The sequence below is a fragment of the Neophocaena asiaeorientalis genome, unplaced genomic scaffold, assembly GCF_003031525.2.
Source record: "Neophocaena asiaeorientalis asiaeorientalis breed wild unplaced genomic scaffold, Neophocaena_asiaeorientalis_V1.1 scaffold242, whole genome shotgun sequence".
Lineage (NCBI taxonomy): Eukaryota > Metazoa > Chordata > Mammalia > Artiodactyla > Phocoenidae > Neophocaena > Neophocaena asiaeorientalis.
The window spans coordinates 5,285,535-5,302,408 of NW_020172451.1; the positions used below are offsets into that span (position 1 = coordinate 5,285,535).

The 16,874-nt window shown below is 51.3% G+C and overlaps 1 protein-coding gene across 1 annotated transcript in view; it reads right to left on the reverse strand.

The window, feature by feature from the left end:
• Positions 1–16,642, reverse strand: part of SAMM50 (SAMM50 sorting and assembly machinery component) — a 32,459-nt gene extending 15,817 nt beyond the window's left edge. Inside the window, exons 1-10 of the mRNA XM_024737547.1 lie at positions 16,461–16,642; positions 11,734–11,844; positions 10,199–10,300; positions 9,283–9,370; positions 6,126–6,232; positions 5,514–5,644; positions 5,189–5,276; positions 2,687–2,815; positions 2,118–2,189; positions 1,238–1,324 (exon numbers count right to left, since the gene is read on the reverse strand). Coding sequence (XP_024593315.1) covers positions 1,238–1,324; positions 2,118–2,189; positions 2,687–2,815; positions 5,189–5,276; positions 5,514–5,644; positions 6,126–6,232; positions 9,283–9,370; positions 10,199–10,300; positions 11,734–11,844; positions 16,461–16,481 — 936 coding nt within the window. The 5' untranslated portion in view covers positions 16,482–16,642. The remainder of the gene's footprint in view (positions 1–1,237; positions 1,325–2,117; positions 2,190–2,686; positions 2,816–5,188; positions 5,277–5,513; positions 5,645–6,125; positions 6,233–9,282; positions 9,371–10,198; positions 10,301–11,733; positions 11,845–16,460) is intronic.
• Between the last annotated feature and the right edge of the window lie 232 nt (positions 16,643–16,874).

Below are 16,874 nucleotides of genomic sequence, written 5' to 3' on the forward strand. Positions count from 1 at the left end.
GAACTCACCGACCTGTCTTCGGCTCAGCCGGCAGCACCCTGGGCCTGGTCAGCCCGCCCTGCTCCCTCAGCGGTGTCTGGGCGACCAGCTGTTGGGGAGATGCCACCGGGGGTGGAGGGCTCACCTTAAGTCGCTCTAAGTGCTACGGGCCTCATCCAAGACGCCTCCCCTGGCCCTCGAAGATAAGGCAGCACCCCCTGGCGGCATTCTGTCCCTTAACTCTGCTGGATCATTCTCCACATCACCTGTGAACCCCTGCCGAACTGTACATAAATCTATTTGCATGTAAGAACGGGAACTGTGCTTATTTACTGAGGTATTCTTAGTGCTCCGACAGTGCCTGGGAGCCAGTATATGTGGGAAGGAGGGAGGGGCGGGTGGGTGCATGGATGGGGGGAAAGGAGGCTGAGAAAGAGAAACCGAGGCGTGGAAGGAGAAGCAGTCATAATGGAGTCAACAGTGGCTGACAGCGTGCCACGGAGGGAGCACAGAAGGGGACCGGAAAGAGCTCGCCCAACTGAGCGAGAAGCCCCTGGCCGCCTCCGGAAGGGCAGTGGCAGGGGAAAGGGGGGAACCAAATCTGAAGTGCACTGAGTCCAGGACTGACCGGCAGCAGTGATAAATGATTCTAAAACAAAAGCATGTCCCACTTCATTAAAACTCATTCCTGGCCCCCAGGGTCTAAGGAGGCAGTGGGGGTGTGGAGAGCCATCCCTCAGTCGCCCGGGCGCTGGGAAGACTGGAGAATAAGCATGGTGTCTCCCAGCCTGGGGCTCCACTGCCTCGGTCAGGATCCAGTCACTTACTCCTAAGGTCCTGAGGGATCAGGAGGAACTAAACCAAACTGGCTAACAGAGAAACTCCTGGAGGCACCCAGAGCCCTGACAACCTAGCAAAACAAGGTGAAGACGAAGAATTTCTCTGGAAGTAACATAAGGAGACGAAGAAAGCGGCAGCCCTGTCCTCCAGACACACGTGCTTGACAGCCCTGAGCGGATAAGTGGGGAAGGGGCTCGTTTACGTACAATGACTGACAGATGGGTTTTCAAGGGACTGCTCATCGCTTCTCCCCAAGGTAGCTTCAAGTCTGGCTAAACTGAAAAGATCAAGCGCTTGGCTTTCAAGCATCAGTGTTCTGACCTCTTTAGTGTTTTAGATATTCGGGAACTGAGATCTTCTAAGATTCCAAAAACAAGAGATAAAAACACAGGTGACAATGTTCTGGCGAGATACTCACTGAATCAAGTATGAGCTGCTTATTCAGCTGAAGCTCAAAGTCTTCTTTTATGAAGCTCACATCCCCTCCGGTGTAGCCTGCCAGCTCCTGTGGGCGAGGGTCCTCAGGTCAAAGGGAGCCAACAGACCTGTTACAGAGGGTTCTAAACAGCATCACTGCGGTTAAGTCTGCTGTTCTGTATGCTTAGAAAGGCAACACGCCACTTCTGTCTCCTAGAAGCTACGTCCTAGTTGTTCTGGACGGTACCAGGGGCCTGACAGAGGTACACAATCACCAAGCACACTGAGTAACTGCAGAGAATGGCATTCCTTACGTGTGAGAGTAAAACACTGGCGACATCAACACTTCATTACAGAGCTTGCTAAGGACGATATGGCTTGTTTGGCCTAATCAGTGTTTGCGGGGAAAACAAAATCAGCCTACCTTTTACAACATGGCACATTTCCTATGGAAGTCTGATTTCTAGCTGCTCCTCTGACACTGAGATCAGGCAAACAGAGCGTCGGAGCCCCGCTTCTCCCCAAGGTCACCTGTCAGGCCCTCCCGGCATGTGAGTTACAACCCCTGCCTTGGGTGTTCTTCAAGGGTCACCAGGGAAATCACTCCCATCAAATCACAACTTTCCTCCTGGCCTAGTAAGTGACACCATCAAAGAGACCAGAACCTTATCCTGACTCTGTGCTCTGTGAAGGCAAAGCCTGAGCTACAGGGAGCAAATCCAGGGCTAAGAACCCCGAGGGGGACGGACACCCTTGCAAGCCATTCTAGAAGGACTTTCACAGTGAGAGGAAACTGTATTAAAACCGTGACTACCCTTGCATGATGCCCTATCCCTCCAGGGCCACGGAGTCTGCAGAGGTCACAGGGGAAGGAATACTACCTGGTTCACCTTCAGCAAAGCACCTCTCCTCGGTAAGATGGAAGCGTTCCGAGAGTCGAGGACCATCGCGTGCTGAAAGAGATGCGGATCGGGGGCGTCTGCACCTCACACAGGCCGCTGACAACACCACACACTCACTGGGCACTAATTGTATGCCAGGCGCTGTGCTAAGCATTCCACAACTCTTGCGACACTTAATCTTTACGGAAACCCCACGTTACACGTGAGGGACCTGGGAGTGTCGGGGAAACAAGTCACATCCACTGGGTGGGCCATTCCGACCCCATCGCCGGCTCGGTTCTCTCAGGGAGCTCGACACCCTGACCAGTCAACTCGGCCAGCTCCCGACTAAGATGCCACAGTCGGCTCTTACGCACGCCACTGCCCGTTACCTCTGATGTTACTTAGAAAAAATGACATGAGGTTGTGTCCAGAAATTCAAAGTGACCAGGAGGCACCATTTTAGCCACCCAAACTGTGACTCTTCTCAATCCCTCCCGATGGAGGCAAAGGCTATTCTCCCAACTTAAGGCACGGCTGCGTCAAAGTATCTACACATCTGCCCTTACCGAGAGAGATGACTTCAGCGAGTGCCCGCTCTCTTTTCGGACAGCAAAAGACACTGTCCTGGCAAGGCAGCCCAGCTCTCGCCACACGCCCTCCCACTTCACAGCGTGGCTGGTCTTCCAAATGGGAAACTGCAGGCAAACACGGGAAACCATCAGCCTTCCATGCTGTGTGGACAGGGGGCCATCCCAAATCAGGTCCTGGGATGAGGCATCACTAAATGGACAGACTAAAAGCTAAGACACAATGTTTTTAATGATGGATGGGAGACAGGAAGAGACGAAGGGAAGCTGGGGAAGGAGGGAACAGAGCAGGCAGGCAGGAGGGAGGAGGGGAGAAAGCCATGGCCACGATCAAAGGGAAAAACTGCATGAGGGGCAGGGCTGTGCTTTGGGTGTGGAGACGGGGTGGCTCGTCTGAAAGCTGCATACAGCTTTGTAACCGACTGCTTTCTTTTCCAGTCTAAGACCATCGGACACACACCCCGCCGGCTGTCTGCAGCCAGGAGAGGTGACCCAGATGACCCACATCAGCCCCTGGAGAAGAACTAGAAGACAAGGTTACACATGAGTGAAGAACTTCCTCCCTGCGGCCAGAGAGGCCTGAGCCAAGTGAACGCTGGGGTCCGGGCAAGCGGGACCCGCCTCTTGGCCTGACCCTCTTCCCTTGAAGCCAAGCCAGCCTGTCTCAGACTTCCGTCTTAGAGAAACGCCCAGGTTGGTTTTGAACAGCGAACGGCGTGGTCTGGTGGCCTTGGAGCCAGGCCACGTCACGGTCCCCAGAGGGAGTCCCACGCTGGGCATTCTCGCGGCACTCAGGCCCAGGCAGCCCACGTGGCTTCCCGGGTGACAACGTGGGGCCACTACCTCAGCACGATTCCTCATGAAGCCGCCACGAGGCCCCGGGCCAGGTCCTGGGGAGGCAGACGGTGGGAAGGCAGGCCTGCCCAGCCGCCTTTTCTGCAATGAGGGTCCCAAGATTCAGCTACTTTCCCAATGCCTGTGGGAGGGGGAGAGCTGACGTAAAGCCTTCCTCCCTCCCTTATAAGGCGGCTCTTGACGGGAGAAACACTACTGCTCAGAGGAGACACATCTGTGTCTCTGGATTCCCAGCAGGAGGACGAGGCAGGGCCCAGATGATGCCACTGGGCTCGCGTAGCCCAGTGGGTCGGAATGGCGCACCCAGTCTCGGTCTACTTGGTGCAGACCCCGAGGACACACATGAGAAGGATGCGGTTCTCTCCTCCGCAGCCTCTGCTCTCAACGGCAGGGCTGCAGCTGCAGGTGCTCCAGCCCTTGCGTCCCTTTGCCTGCCCTCTCTCGCAGCCTATTCCAACACTCTGACGTCCTGCATCTCTATCCCATGTGGACAAACAAAGTGCTTCTACTCTCCTGAGGATCTGCTCTTTCAAAAAGGCTTAAAAGAAAGAGATAAAAGGGTCTCGGGAGAGAAAGGTGGGGAGAAACCTCCCACCCTGTCGGTAGCCTCCGCGTCCTGCGGGAGGGCAGGGCTGGAGAGAAGAGTGTCTGCCAGGGTGTCGGCTGCCGCGTCCCCAGCACTGGGCAGGAGGGTCTGAGGGCAACCCCCTGCACACGGAGTAGGGCGGCCACACCGAGGTGAGAATGGACATGCGTCTCCATCCTGAGCTGCGCCCTCCTGGCTACCTCGGAGCACTCAGTTTTCATGACTTTGGGCTGCAAGGGTAAGAAGCACGAGTGGCTGATGCATCTCGAGTGCCCACAGGGGGCCGAGCGCACAGCAGGAGGCAAGCCTGGGCAGGGACTGGGGACTCTCAGACCACAGTCACGGGGCGACGAGGGGCGTGCTGAGACAGTTTCCTGGGCCCCATTCCTGGTGATGCTCACTTAGCAGCTCACTCGGGACCGTGAATTTGCAGGCGAGCCTGAGGCTGCTGGTCTGAAGACTTGGGGAACTATTTTTATACGGGATTGTGTCTCAAGGTCTTTCCTCGTTAACTAAAGCCTAGAACAGGACGGGAGGAATAAGGATGAGCTAGAAAGGAAGGAAAAAAAGAGCAGCGTTCACCGTAAAGCCAAAAAATGGTCAAACGATAGTAACTCCACGCGCTGCATCCTGCTAGACGTCAGCTAACTGTAACCCAATGATGAAAGCTTCCAGAAACCTGAAGTAACTTTCACTGGCTGTCAGGTTTCGACCTTAGCAGGTACAGGAAGGACAAACAGATGATGTCCCAGGAAGTCAGGAGCAGGGAAGAAATCTGACCAGGTCAAAGGAGCTGCCACCATGGAGATCAGCCACTCTCTGGCCCCGGCACGTGCACTTGGCTAGTGAAGAGGTGCCCGGCCGGCAGGGCAGAGAACAGAGGGCGACCCCAGCAGCAGTGCCTGAGGCTCCGAGCATCAGACCACAGTGGCTGTGCGCGCCTGGCCCCGCCCCCGCTTGCTGTCTTTGGGAATCAATCAATCAACAGACTCTTTGGTCCCACTCCAGTGTCCGAAGGGAAGGACTGAAAAGCTACTTACGTTGTACTCGGCTGATACTCCTCTGTCTGTCTCGCGCAGTGAGCTCCAAGGGAACTGGCCCGTAACTTTATATACGTTTACAGAGAAACTAGGAGACAATGGGACAGAGCTTTAAAAGCTGAAACAGTGATTATAACTTGTACACATTTAAATCAACAGATTTAAAAATATACGTCAGGGGTTCATCTTCATGGGGAAATCTACGGGCTTGTTGTAACACTGCAGAAGGGTCAGCTGATTCCGCAAAGTTTCTTTTCACAAACAAGCCATCTATTTTAACTTTTAAACAAGGCCACTGAACTCAATGATCTGTTTGGCTTCCTACTTTCTTTCGAAGTTTCCAGGCTGTGGTTTGAAGAAGGACAGGCCATACGAAGTTTCTTTTGTTCCATAGGAAAACTGAAAAGTCACCTTTTCTGCACGGCCTAGAAGATTAGGGAGTTTGAGGCCAAGTACCTAGGAGGAAAAGAAAATAGCAGGGGTTTAAATGGAAGGAATGATAACTGTTTAGAAAGACTGCGTGAGCTCAGGGACTCACTCAAAAACAGAACAAAAATGTAGATGCGGGTATGCCTTTCATTTGTGACCGCTCTTCATCCTTCAAGCCTGCCTCCGCTGAGTGCACACACCTGGTGAATTCAAGAAGGCTAAACCTTCTGACTGTGAAGCTCAGAGAAGTCAACTCTACGGGTTTGGGGTTTAGGGGAATTTCAACAGGAAACTAGTAATATGAACATGTGATATGCCCACATCACTCCCAACAATCCACACTTATAACAAAGCAGGTTATCATCAACTCTAAGATTAATGAGGGCCACGGGACAGTTTACAATAAAGGTTGAGGGGCGTGAAAGAGTTCCAAAACTACCATCAGTCGTGTTTTCAAAGCTCACAATTGAAAGTTCCACTGTTAGGAAGGGAAAAACCTGTATCTCACCATGCTGCCTTCGTTGTTCCCAACCATGGTGTTGTAACTGCCCGTTAACCTCCTTAATTCAGTTACTTCAAAGGTAACGTCTAACCCGTTGGGAAGAGCACTGTCACCTAATAAGTGAAAAAGATGAAACAATTAAGACAGCTCCAGTACGCGGTTTTATGTTTGGTCCCACTGCTGTAAATGACAAGACACTTGGGTTTAAAGCCCAAGAACATGCACACACAAAATCCCGTTACACCTCGACGCCAAACGGAAGATATCAAAAATGGACTTTGCTGCAAGGAATCAGCAGCAGCAGCTTTACTTAAACACACGTTATTTACGTTATTTGCCAAACGTACTTGTTCCCCTACTAGTGAGGCCCTTGACAATACCTGGGGCCTCAATTCAGCTGACATTACAACGTGGAATTCTTGTGACAAGAGGGGCCCTAGGAACCCTGGCGGAGAAGCAACACGTCGACACAGATGGAGGAGGTGGATCTTTCTGTCCTCCCTCAAGCCGGGGGCATGGTGCCTGAGCTCAGGGCAGCTACCCCTCAGCCACTGTGGGCCCCGGCGGGCAGGAGCCTGGGCGCCCCTCAGAAAGGTTGGGGCTGACCCTGCGGCCCTGGCTGGACACCAGCCGCATCTGGGAGCTGTCAAGACACAGACGCCCAGGCACTGGCTCCCAAACCCTCAGATTCGGCTGGTCTAGGGTGGAGCCCCGGCACCACTTCTCTTTTTAATTAGCAGACTTTACTGTTTAGAGCGGGTGTGGGTTTATAGAAAAACTGAGTATAAAGTTCTCACCCCCTCACACACATTTCCCCTCTCATTCAGTCTGCACTAGTGTGGTGTGTTTGTTACAACTGATGAACTAACAGTGACACGTTACTAAGAACTAAAGCGTGACTCGCACTAAGCTTCATTCTCGGCGTTGTACGTTCTAGGTGTTTGACAAATGGATGGCGCCCATTCTTTTTTAAAAGCTCCCGGGTAATTCTAAAGGCAGCCAGGGCGGAGAACCACTGACAGAAGTGGACCAGCTGACCACATACACGTCACATTTACGACAGACAGGAGAGCGCTGAAACTAAATGCCACCAACCAAGCCCTCCGGAGCAGCGGCAAGGGCCACTCTTGTCACGCATTTGTTCAACCAGGGGCAAGTTGCTTAAACCTCTCTGAGCCTGTTTCCTTAGCTGAAAAATGTTTTTTTCTAAAAGAATAACCATGACACTTCACCAGGTTTTTGTAAGGCCCCAACTGGGTCGTGTACAGAAACCCTCCCCACGGAGCCCAGCACAGACACTTCTGTTATTACTGCCGCGACTCCAAGGGGCAGAGACAGCCGGTGGTCTCCCAGCACCCCTTCTCGCTGCGTACCAGTCCAGCGGGTCTCATGCTTCAGCACTCATCAGTCACCTGCAGGGCCCGCCGTGCCAGACGGCTTCAGTGGGATGTGCCTTTCTGCCAGGTCCCCAGGAGAGCAGAGCTGCTGGTTGGGGGTGCACTTTGAGAACCATGGTTCTCATCGTAATTGAATCCTCGCGTGTTGGCTGGGTCTGTGGCCACACAGACTTGACTTCCCAGCCTGCCCTATAGCTCCATGTGGCCGTGGGATGAGAGGGGAGAACCGTGTACAACACCTGGGACAGGTGCTCGCTCATGGAGAGTGGTGTGCCCTTTCACCCTCCCTTCCTTCCTGAGGCTGGAACGGTGCTCAGCCATCGCAGGGACCAGGGGACCCTAGAGACGGTGAAGTGACAAGCACAAGGAGAAAACCACACCAGCCCCAGGTCGTGACCTCAGGGAGCAGAGCTGTGACAACACCAGCCCAGATGGTGGTCTCCCACCTGTCATGGAAAGAGATCTCTTTTGCCTAAGCCACTGTTATTTGGTGTCTCTGTTAGTCACAGATGAATCCATATTCCAGATAATGGAAATCCCTTTCATTCATATAGTATCTTATATTTTTGCAAGCGCTTTCATATACTGTTTCCTTTTTTATTTTTCTTTTTTTGGTACGCGGGCCTCTCACCGTGGTGGCCTCTCCCGTTGTGGAGCACAGGCTCCGGACGCGCAGGCTCAGCAGCCATGGCTCACGGGCCCAGCCGCTCCACAGCATGTGGGATCTTCCCGGACCGGGGCACGAACCCGTGTCCCCTGCATCGGCAGGTGGACTCTCAGCCACTGCGCCACCAGGGAAGCCCTACTGTTTCATTTTTATCTTCTCAAAACTATCTTCCACTCAATCCTGAAGAGTTCACTTGTTCCTTGATTCATTCCAAATATGTATTTTTCAAGAGACTGTCTACTCAACTCAGAATGAAGTCTGCAGCCACGTAGTAAGTCCTTTACGATGCAGTCCCCTGATCGATTTCCTGCCTTATCTTTCATCACTCTCCTTCCCCACATCCGCATTCTGGCTCTACGGAGCCCTGTGGTCCATCCAACGACCCTTTCTCTCTCTGGCCGCTGGGCCTATTAAACACTCTCTCTCTCCCTGGAACATTCCTCATCAGCCCTGCTCCCCAAACGAACTCACACACATCTTTTAGGTCTGAGCTTATGTATCACCCCTTCCGGGAAATCTCTGATCCGTCTTTCCCTCCGCCCCACCAGGAGAGGCCAAGTTTCCTCCTCCAGCATCCCCCGCTTACAGCACGAACTGTCCTCACTTCTCTGTCTGTCCCCGACACTCTCCCACTTGACCAGAAGCTCCTTCAGGAGACTATGCCTTGTCTGCTACTGTCTCCCCCCATGGCAGGGACTCATTAATGAAAGAATAAACACTGACCAAGTGGACAGAATTGCCCAATATCACACAGCAAATGAGCAAATGAACAAAAACCCAAAGTGAAATCTGACTCCTACTGCCCTCCTCTTTAACACACATTTGGGTGGAGTCTGCTAAGAGCCCACCCGGACACCTGCTGGGGTGGGCTATTCAGAAAAGCCTGGCTCTCTCCTTCTCGGAAGGAGATCCTTCTCGGAGCCCTGGTACCATCCAGGGGCTCAGACAACAGCATCTTCAAAGTCACCCGTCCTCCCTCGGCCTGACGTAAAGATCCAGTTACTTCCTTGAGGCCACCGGTGCTCTCTGCCTGGACACAAGGTGTCTGTGATCCTGGAGGACGGAGGGAATCAAAGAGAAACCGCACCATAATATGCACCTTGACATGTATCGATCAAGACATCCACCTGTCTAAATATTCCCAGACGAAGCAATTTCTCACGGGCTTCGTGAGATTTCCTCATTACCTGTAAGAGAAAAAATAATAATAATAAAAACAGAGACTGTATTCCTCTAAGATGCAGGAATGTAAATGGTGGCTGCAGCATTTAGGCTGGTGGCTTAGCATGTGGTGTGAAGTACCGATCCCTGAGAAGAGCACCCCACGAAGACCAGACAAGTGAGCCGTTACTTGAGTAAAAAGATTACTTAGTAAAAAGTTACTTTAAGCTTAAAAAAATATATACAGTTTTTTAAAGTGGGAATGGCCGAACACTGCTGAAAGGTCAAGTAAAACGGGGACTGGAAGAGGGCAGCTGGACGTGGCCTTAGGAGGCTGCTGGCGACTCTGCCCAGGCTGGGAGATGTGGTGCCGAGGGCAGAAGGACAGAAGGAAGCCATGGAGGAGAAGACGACAGTGCAACCCAGGAAAGACCCCAATGGATAAACAGAGTAAAGGCCCGAGGAGACAGCGAGGGTGGGTAACTACCAAGAGCCCACGCCCCCGGTCGCTGAGGGCCCTCAAGGGGAAGCACACTGAGTGCTAACGGGGTGCGGGAAGGGTCAACACCTACTGCCACCAGCTCTACGGCAGCGCTGGGACGGCTGTGAGGAACACAGAGAGGGGCCAGCCGTGGACGGGCGGACAGACACCTCTTCTCCGGGATAAGGGCGAAGGCAAACACACGTCAGTATGTGGGAGGCTTCTGGGAACTGAGGGGGCTCAGCCCCCTTCAGCGTAGGCGGCAAGGTCATCCATGGAGGCTGGAGCGGGGTTCTCAGTGTGTGAGCACACAGAGCTTCATGGGATCTTCAGAAGGGAATGGACAAGAAGGCCAAGCAGAGGGAATACTTGCCTCGATAAGGTTTTTAGCCTTAAAAACATCTCCAATTTCACACATGATGATGTCATCTTTAGTCCTTCCAAGCCCATCAAAATGAACGTGCTGGACAACCACCTAGATGTGACAAGGGGACGCAGATTATTGAGTACCAGACAGGGCAAGAGATCAGGCATCGAGGCTAAAGACAAATGTCTGAAATTAGTTTCAAAGATTTTTTTTTAAATTTAATGATCCACGCTTCTTAATTCCTCACCTTTTCAAAAAACTGGTCACTTGAACTGACTAGGTCTTTACTTCCTGTGAATATCAACAAGGTCTCTGCAGCCAGGTGACCAAGGACCAGGTCAGTCTTAACCCCAGGCAGGGTGCAGAGGTCCCCTATACATCCTTCCCCAAATGTTCCCCAAGCACTGGCCTCTGGATGACGCTGACTGTGACCTGGTGTAGTAACGGCATGTATTTTACCAGAGATCTTGTGTGGATTTCAATATAGCCTGATAAATGCTGGCTCAGAGCCTCTCACCTGTCTATAAATGCTCACTTCATTCATTCATTCAATAAAAATGCACTGATTACCTATGAACCAAGTATCATTCTGAACACTGAGAATACAGCAGTGAGCAAAACATAAAAATTCCTGCCTCTATGGAGATTATATTCTAAAGGGGAGAGAAATAGGCAACATACACAGTACAGTAGATGGTAGTGAGCAACAGAGACAAATCAAGTAGGGATAATGGGCAGTGGTAGGGAACCGTATGACTTCCAGGTCATCAGAATACTATACTAAGATCTTAAGCAAAGAATTAATGGGGGCTTCCCTGGTGGCGCAGTGCTTGAGAATCTGCCTGCTAATGCAGGGGACACGGGTTCGAGCCCTGGTCTGGGAGGATCCCACATGCCGCGGAGCAACTAGGCCCGTGAGCCACAACTACTGAGCCTGCGCGTCTGGAGCCTGCGCTCCGCAACAAGAGAGGCCGCGATAGTGAGAGGCCCGCGCACCGCGATGAAGAGTGGCCCCCACTTGCCACAACTAGAGAAAGCCCTCGCACAGAAACAAAGACCCAACACAGCAAAAATAAATTAATTAATTAATAAACTCCTACCCCCAACATCTAAAAAAAAAAGAATTAATGAAAAATGTGCTTACATTTCTCCCACTGTATTTAATTTCAAAGGCAACAAAGTTTAGAAAAACTTTTATTCAAGACCCAAGGTCTGTTTTCTGGGAGCAGGGAACAAAGAATAAACTTAAGCATAATTTGAGTTTCTCTTTGAAATACTTTTGGGTTTTTTTTTTTTTTGTAACATAAATTCAAAAATGTGCTTGTTTACACTTGCCACGTAAATAATCACCAAGGAAAAACTATTCCGCTAAAACCAGAAACTATTTCCCCAAGTGTCCAGTCTTTCTGAAATGTAGTTGGCTGCAAACTCTCCTTTGATAAAGGTGTCGACACAGGTTAATCCCTTTATGTTTCCCCAGCAGCTTGTGGAAGCAAGTGTTTCTAGTAACAACTCTGTCCAGCCCTCAACGGGATACTCACATCCTTGTTCTCAAGAATCTCCTGTTTAGCTTCAGGTTCAACTTCAACAAATTCAGCTTCTTCTCCTAATGCTCCAAAATCAGGTCCACTGGCTGGAAGAGGCTCCAAACTCTGAAAGGGAGGGAGGAACCACAGATAAATGAACTTATATTAAAAAACAAAAGCTTGGGGGCTTTCCTGGTGGCGCAGTGGTTGAGAGTCCGCCTGCCGATGCAGGGGATGCGGGTTTGTGCCCCGGTCCGGGAGGATCCCACATGCCGCAGAGCGGCTGGGCCCGTGAGCCATGGCCGCTGAGCCTGCGCGTCCGGAGCCTGTGCTCCGCAACGGGAGAGGCCACAACAGTGAGAGGCCCGCGTACCGCAAAAAAAAAAAAAACCTTGGGACTTCCCTGGTGGCACAGTGGTTAAGAATCTCCCTGCCAATGCAGGGGACACGAGTTCGAGCCCTGGTCCGGGAAGATCCCATATGCCGCAGAGCAACTAAGCCCGTGCGCCACACTACTGAGCCTGTGCTCTAGAGCCCACATGCCACAACTACTGAAGCCCACGTGCCACAACTACTGAAGCCTGTGCTCTAGAGCCCGTGCTCCGCAACAAGAGAAGCCACCGCAGTGAGAAGCCTGCACGTCACGTCGCAACAAAGAGTAGCCCCTGCTCGCCTCAACTAGAGAAAGCCCGCGCGCAGCAATGCAGACCCAACACAGCCAAAAAAAACCAAAAAAACAAAAAAGCTTTTAGTTTTGTCTTTAGACGGTGCCCCAGAAAACTCAGGACCGCGGTGCCCTCTGGGGCTGAAGGCAGCAGGCTGGGGAGCACACGGGCAGCATAAGTGGCTGTCGACGCACAGGTGTTAGGTTGGCGCTGACCCCTCGCTGTCCAGAGTATTGTTAATTCATAAAGCAAAGACGAAAATTCATCAGCGAAAGGGTCAGGCACAAACCTACAGTGGCTATGCCATGAACCGAGGACTATACCGCACCTAGTTCTGTACACCTGAGGCCCATTTGAAGACCAAAAAAAAAAAATTTTTTTTTTGCTTTCCCGTTATAGAAAGTATCCTAATTTTTTAAGTCAAAACTGGATACGTTCTAGGATAATTATATTAACCAGCCAAATTAGTAAAAAATATGTTTCTGGACTCATAATTCGTTTTGGTTCAGAAAGTCTCACACACTAAGGGGAACTGCATATGCTCATAAAACGGGCCAGCCAGAAAGCAGTCCCTTCCTTCAGTCTGAACTGACACTGTCTCAAAAGCATTCTAGCATCTTCTGAAAAAGGATTCTACAATAATAATTATGGAGACATGACAGTATAATAGTATGTATAATAATGAACACATAACATTGTGTATTTATTACATATATACGGGGATTCCCAGGCACTCGTGGAAATGGATTCAGAAGGTCTAGTGTGGCACCAGGTGATGGGAGAAACAGGCAACTCTGGGGAAAACTATGGGAACCATATCCGGCTGCTTCCTCACTCCACCAGTTCTCTACAGATAAGCACTTCTGAAGCACACAGGAGCGTCTGACATCTGCAGAATGTGGAGCAGTGGGGACTCCGGGCCCCTCTCACCTTCTCCCTGGAATGTTCACGGCCTCTTGTCAGCACATCCTCCATCATGCCACTGGTCCTCTGGAAAGGTAATGGCCTGACAGCGCCATGTCCTCTCTCCCAACCTTGCCCTAAAAGACTCCGACAGTCCTCAAAGGTGCCCTCAGGGGCACATGCAACGAGATTCCTTAGCAGGGCACATGAGGACCTCCACCATGCGGCCCCCACCTGCTACTCCAGATTCAATCCCCACCACCCCCGACCCTCACCTTTGTGTCTGTGCACACCTGGTTCTCTCCGCCCAGGTTAACTACCTGCCTCCCCCGAAAGAGCTGAAAGAACCACCTTCAGTGCCATCTCCTCTGTGAGCCATCCCTGGCTTCTTCAGGGAGAATCAGTCCCTCCTTCACAAGACACCTCCTGGAGGAAATTTATGACCCTTACAGGTACTGCTTTTTCTTATTTTTATCTGCCCTGCTATATCAGAAATACTCAAATATTTATGGAATGAATGATTTTTTTTCTTTTGTTCTCACATTTCATAAACATCTGAGTGCCTACTGTCCCCTAAAGAGCAGGGAATGCAGCCGTGAATAAGACAGAACCAGTCCTTCCCTCAGTGACAGAAGTGGATTATTTACATAAGTAAAAAGGGAAGATAATGCTGGGCAAAGAAACAGAATTTATTTCACATAATTATCCTTTCGTTTTTGTTGTGTACATTTTTTTTTGTGGTACGCGGGCCTCTCACTGTTGTGGCCTCTCCCGGTGCGGAGCGCAGGCTCCGGACGCGCAGGCTCAGCGGCCACGGCTCACGGGTCCAGCCGCTCTGCGGCATGTGGGATCTTCCCGGACCGGGGCACGAACCCGTGTCCCCTGCATCGGCAGGCGGACTCTCAACCACTGCGCCACCAGGGGAGCCCGACAGTAACTTTTTAATGCAACATTTCATGAATATGCTTTCTGTATTTAAGTTTATGTAGTGCAAAACAGTATATCATAGATGCGCAGATTGTCTATGCAGAGCACATACTATGGTTAGGAACATACGCACATATTCATTCTTCTGAATCTGAATGCTTGACAAATAGACTTTGGGCATAAAGTCTATGCTCAAAAATTTCCATTACGGTTCCTAAAACCTCAAAAGCATGAAACACACCTCACCAAAGACATGCTAGACCCATTGGTATTCTTAAATCTGAAATTTAGCCTTTAATTCAAAAGGTGATGTCTTTACAGTTTCACCACTACACCAAAGCCTGATGTCCTAAATGAACTGTTTCACTACTAGAGATTCATTCATTCTCCAAATAGGCACCCACTATGTGACAAGCGCTTACAAGGTCCTCACGCTCACAGAATTTACATTCCAGTGTCCGGGTAAGCATTTAGTGAAATGAATTAAAATAAATATTTGGATCTAGCCTCTAACCTTTAAGCAGATCGGTCTACTAGTGAGTCGACAAATTTTATCGAACGCCACGTGCCAGGCACTAGGCAAGGCAGTGCTAGCTGGAGAAATAGGACATGAAATAAATCTAATGAGTTATGAGCCGCATCCTTTAAGTGCTATAGACTAGAATCAGATAGAAAATACAAGAAAAAGTAATAGGTATCAAGGGTAAATACTGTTTCAGAAAACTTTTGTTTCACATATGCATGAAGGTACCAGATAGCAAATATGGGATGTTTTCTTACTGTGAGTCCTGACCAAAATTCAAACAACGCTGGCTAGTGAAATGTAAAGGCCAAATTAAAGAACTGAAATTATTTCTTGTCAATACGTTCATCAAAGGAGCAGCAGTTCTAGTGTCAAAGGAGCTTAATAAAAGCAGAGACTTTTCTTCCTGTACTCCTAACACCTACAACAGTGCCAGGCACAGAGCTGACCATCGGTAGATATTAGTTGAATAAACGAATGAATGCTTACTCTGCGAAGATGCTACAAGGGATGCAAGGCAAGTAAAATGCAGCTCCTACCGTCATCTAGAAACTTAGACTTTAAAAGGATAAGTCAAAAATGCAGAGCTAAGACAGGGCACCAGAGCAGAAATGTCAAGAAGGTTGGCAACACATCCAAAATGAGGAAAGATAAGGAGGTTTTTATATAGGAAGTGACTTGAACTGAGTTCTAAAAGATGGGACTATTTTGCCAGCTGAAGATGGGAGTGGGGGGTGAGTGATGAGAGAGGAAGCTCCGCCCAACAGCACGGTCCAAAGAGTGTGTCGAAAGAGGAACGGTGTTTCATTTGCAGGAAGAATCTGGAAATGAAAGGTAAGTCCATTCCCGCACACCAGGCTGAGAAGTCTGTGCTAAACTCTTTTGGGAAACTCCTGAAAACTTCTCAGCAGGGCAACTCAAACAATCCACGTTGTAGAAGAGAAGTTGTGTTGAGGGCTGGGACTCAGGAGGTCGGAGTTTTAGAACATTCTGAGGCTCTAACGGTGTGACCTCGGACAAGTGTGACCTCGGTGTCACTCTCTGGGTCTCAGTTAAGATTACGATAAAGAGCAGTTGGGCAGCTTGGGTGCCGCGCTAAGCACCCACGCAAGTGCTTTACGTGTATTGTCTTTCAATTCTCCTAACAGCCCGGTGAGTGAGTACTATCACTGCCTGCACTTTAAAAGTAGTATACTAAAGCTCAGCGAGGTTCCGTCTTTGCACGGTAACCAAGAGACACGAGGACTCCTAGCTGGGTCTGGGTTGGAAGACACTACTTCGTGCTCTAAGAGTCTAGCAAGACCCCAGGAGCGGCTGGGCGGGAGAGTTCGGAAAAGGTGACAGGTGAGGAACTAAGACGCCCGAAACCGCTAAGGATAGAAAGAACTTATTCCTCCGCTGTAGGACATCACGGAAAGCCCGAGAGTCCTTTCCGGGCCACTGCCTCGCTAAGTGACCTTGGGCAAGTCACGCCCCTCCTCTGAGTATCCGTTTTCTGCTCGAAAGCCTGCGGTACCTGCTGGAGGCATCTCTGCGGCCTCCTCCACCCGGCCCGCGGCGGCCCAGCGCTGGGGCGCTACAGGCGGAGATCCCCGGCCCCGTTCCGCACCGGCCTCGGAGCCCTGCAGTCCCCTCACCAGGGCAACCGCGGCCGCAGCCGCGAGGGCGTCCCCCGCGGCGCCCACCCAGAGGTCACGCAGCCCGCGGGTTTCTGGGCCTCTTACCCTGGCGTGCACTGTCCCCATGGCTCCCCTTCTGGCCGCCGCCTCCCAGAGCTGCCCTGGCCCGACGAAGGCTCGGCGGGTGAGGCAGAGAGCGAGTCCCCAGTGGCGGAGCTACCGGTTGGTGCAACACCCACAAGCCCCCGGACGCGGCTGACTGGGGGCGGCCATCATGTCCCGCCTTCGCCCCGCCTCCTGGCTCACGGTTCCTCCGCTCATTGGTCCTTAAGAATCTATGACCCGGATGTTCACGCCTACGCCGGGAAGCTCTGCGACTTGGAGACCGCCCGAGCGCCGAGCGTTCTGTGGCGCCCGGGAAGCTGCTGGCGCGTGGTGGGGGCTTTGCGTGAGGGTCCCGCTGGGAGTGCCGGAGCTGCCCTGGGGGAGACCAGACCAGCTGGTGGGCGCGCCGGGACT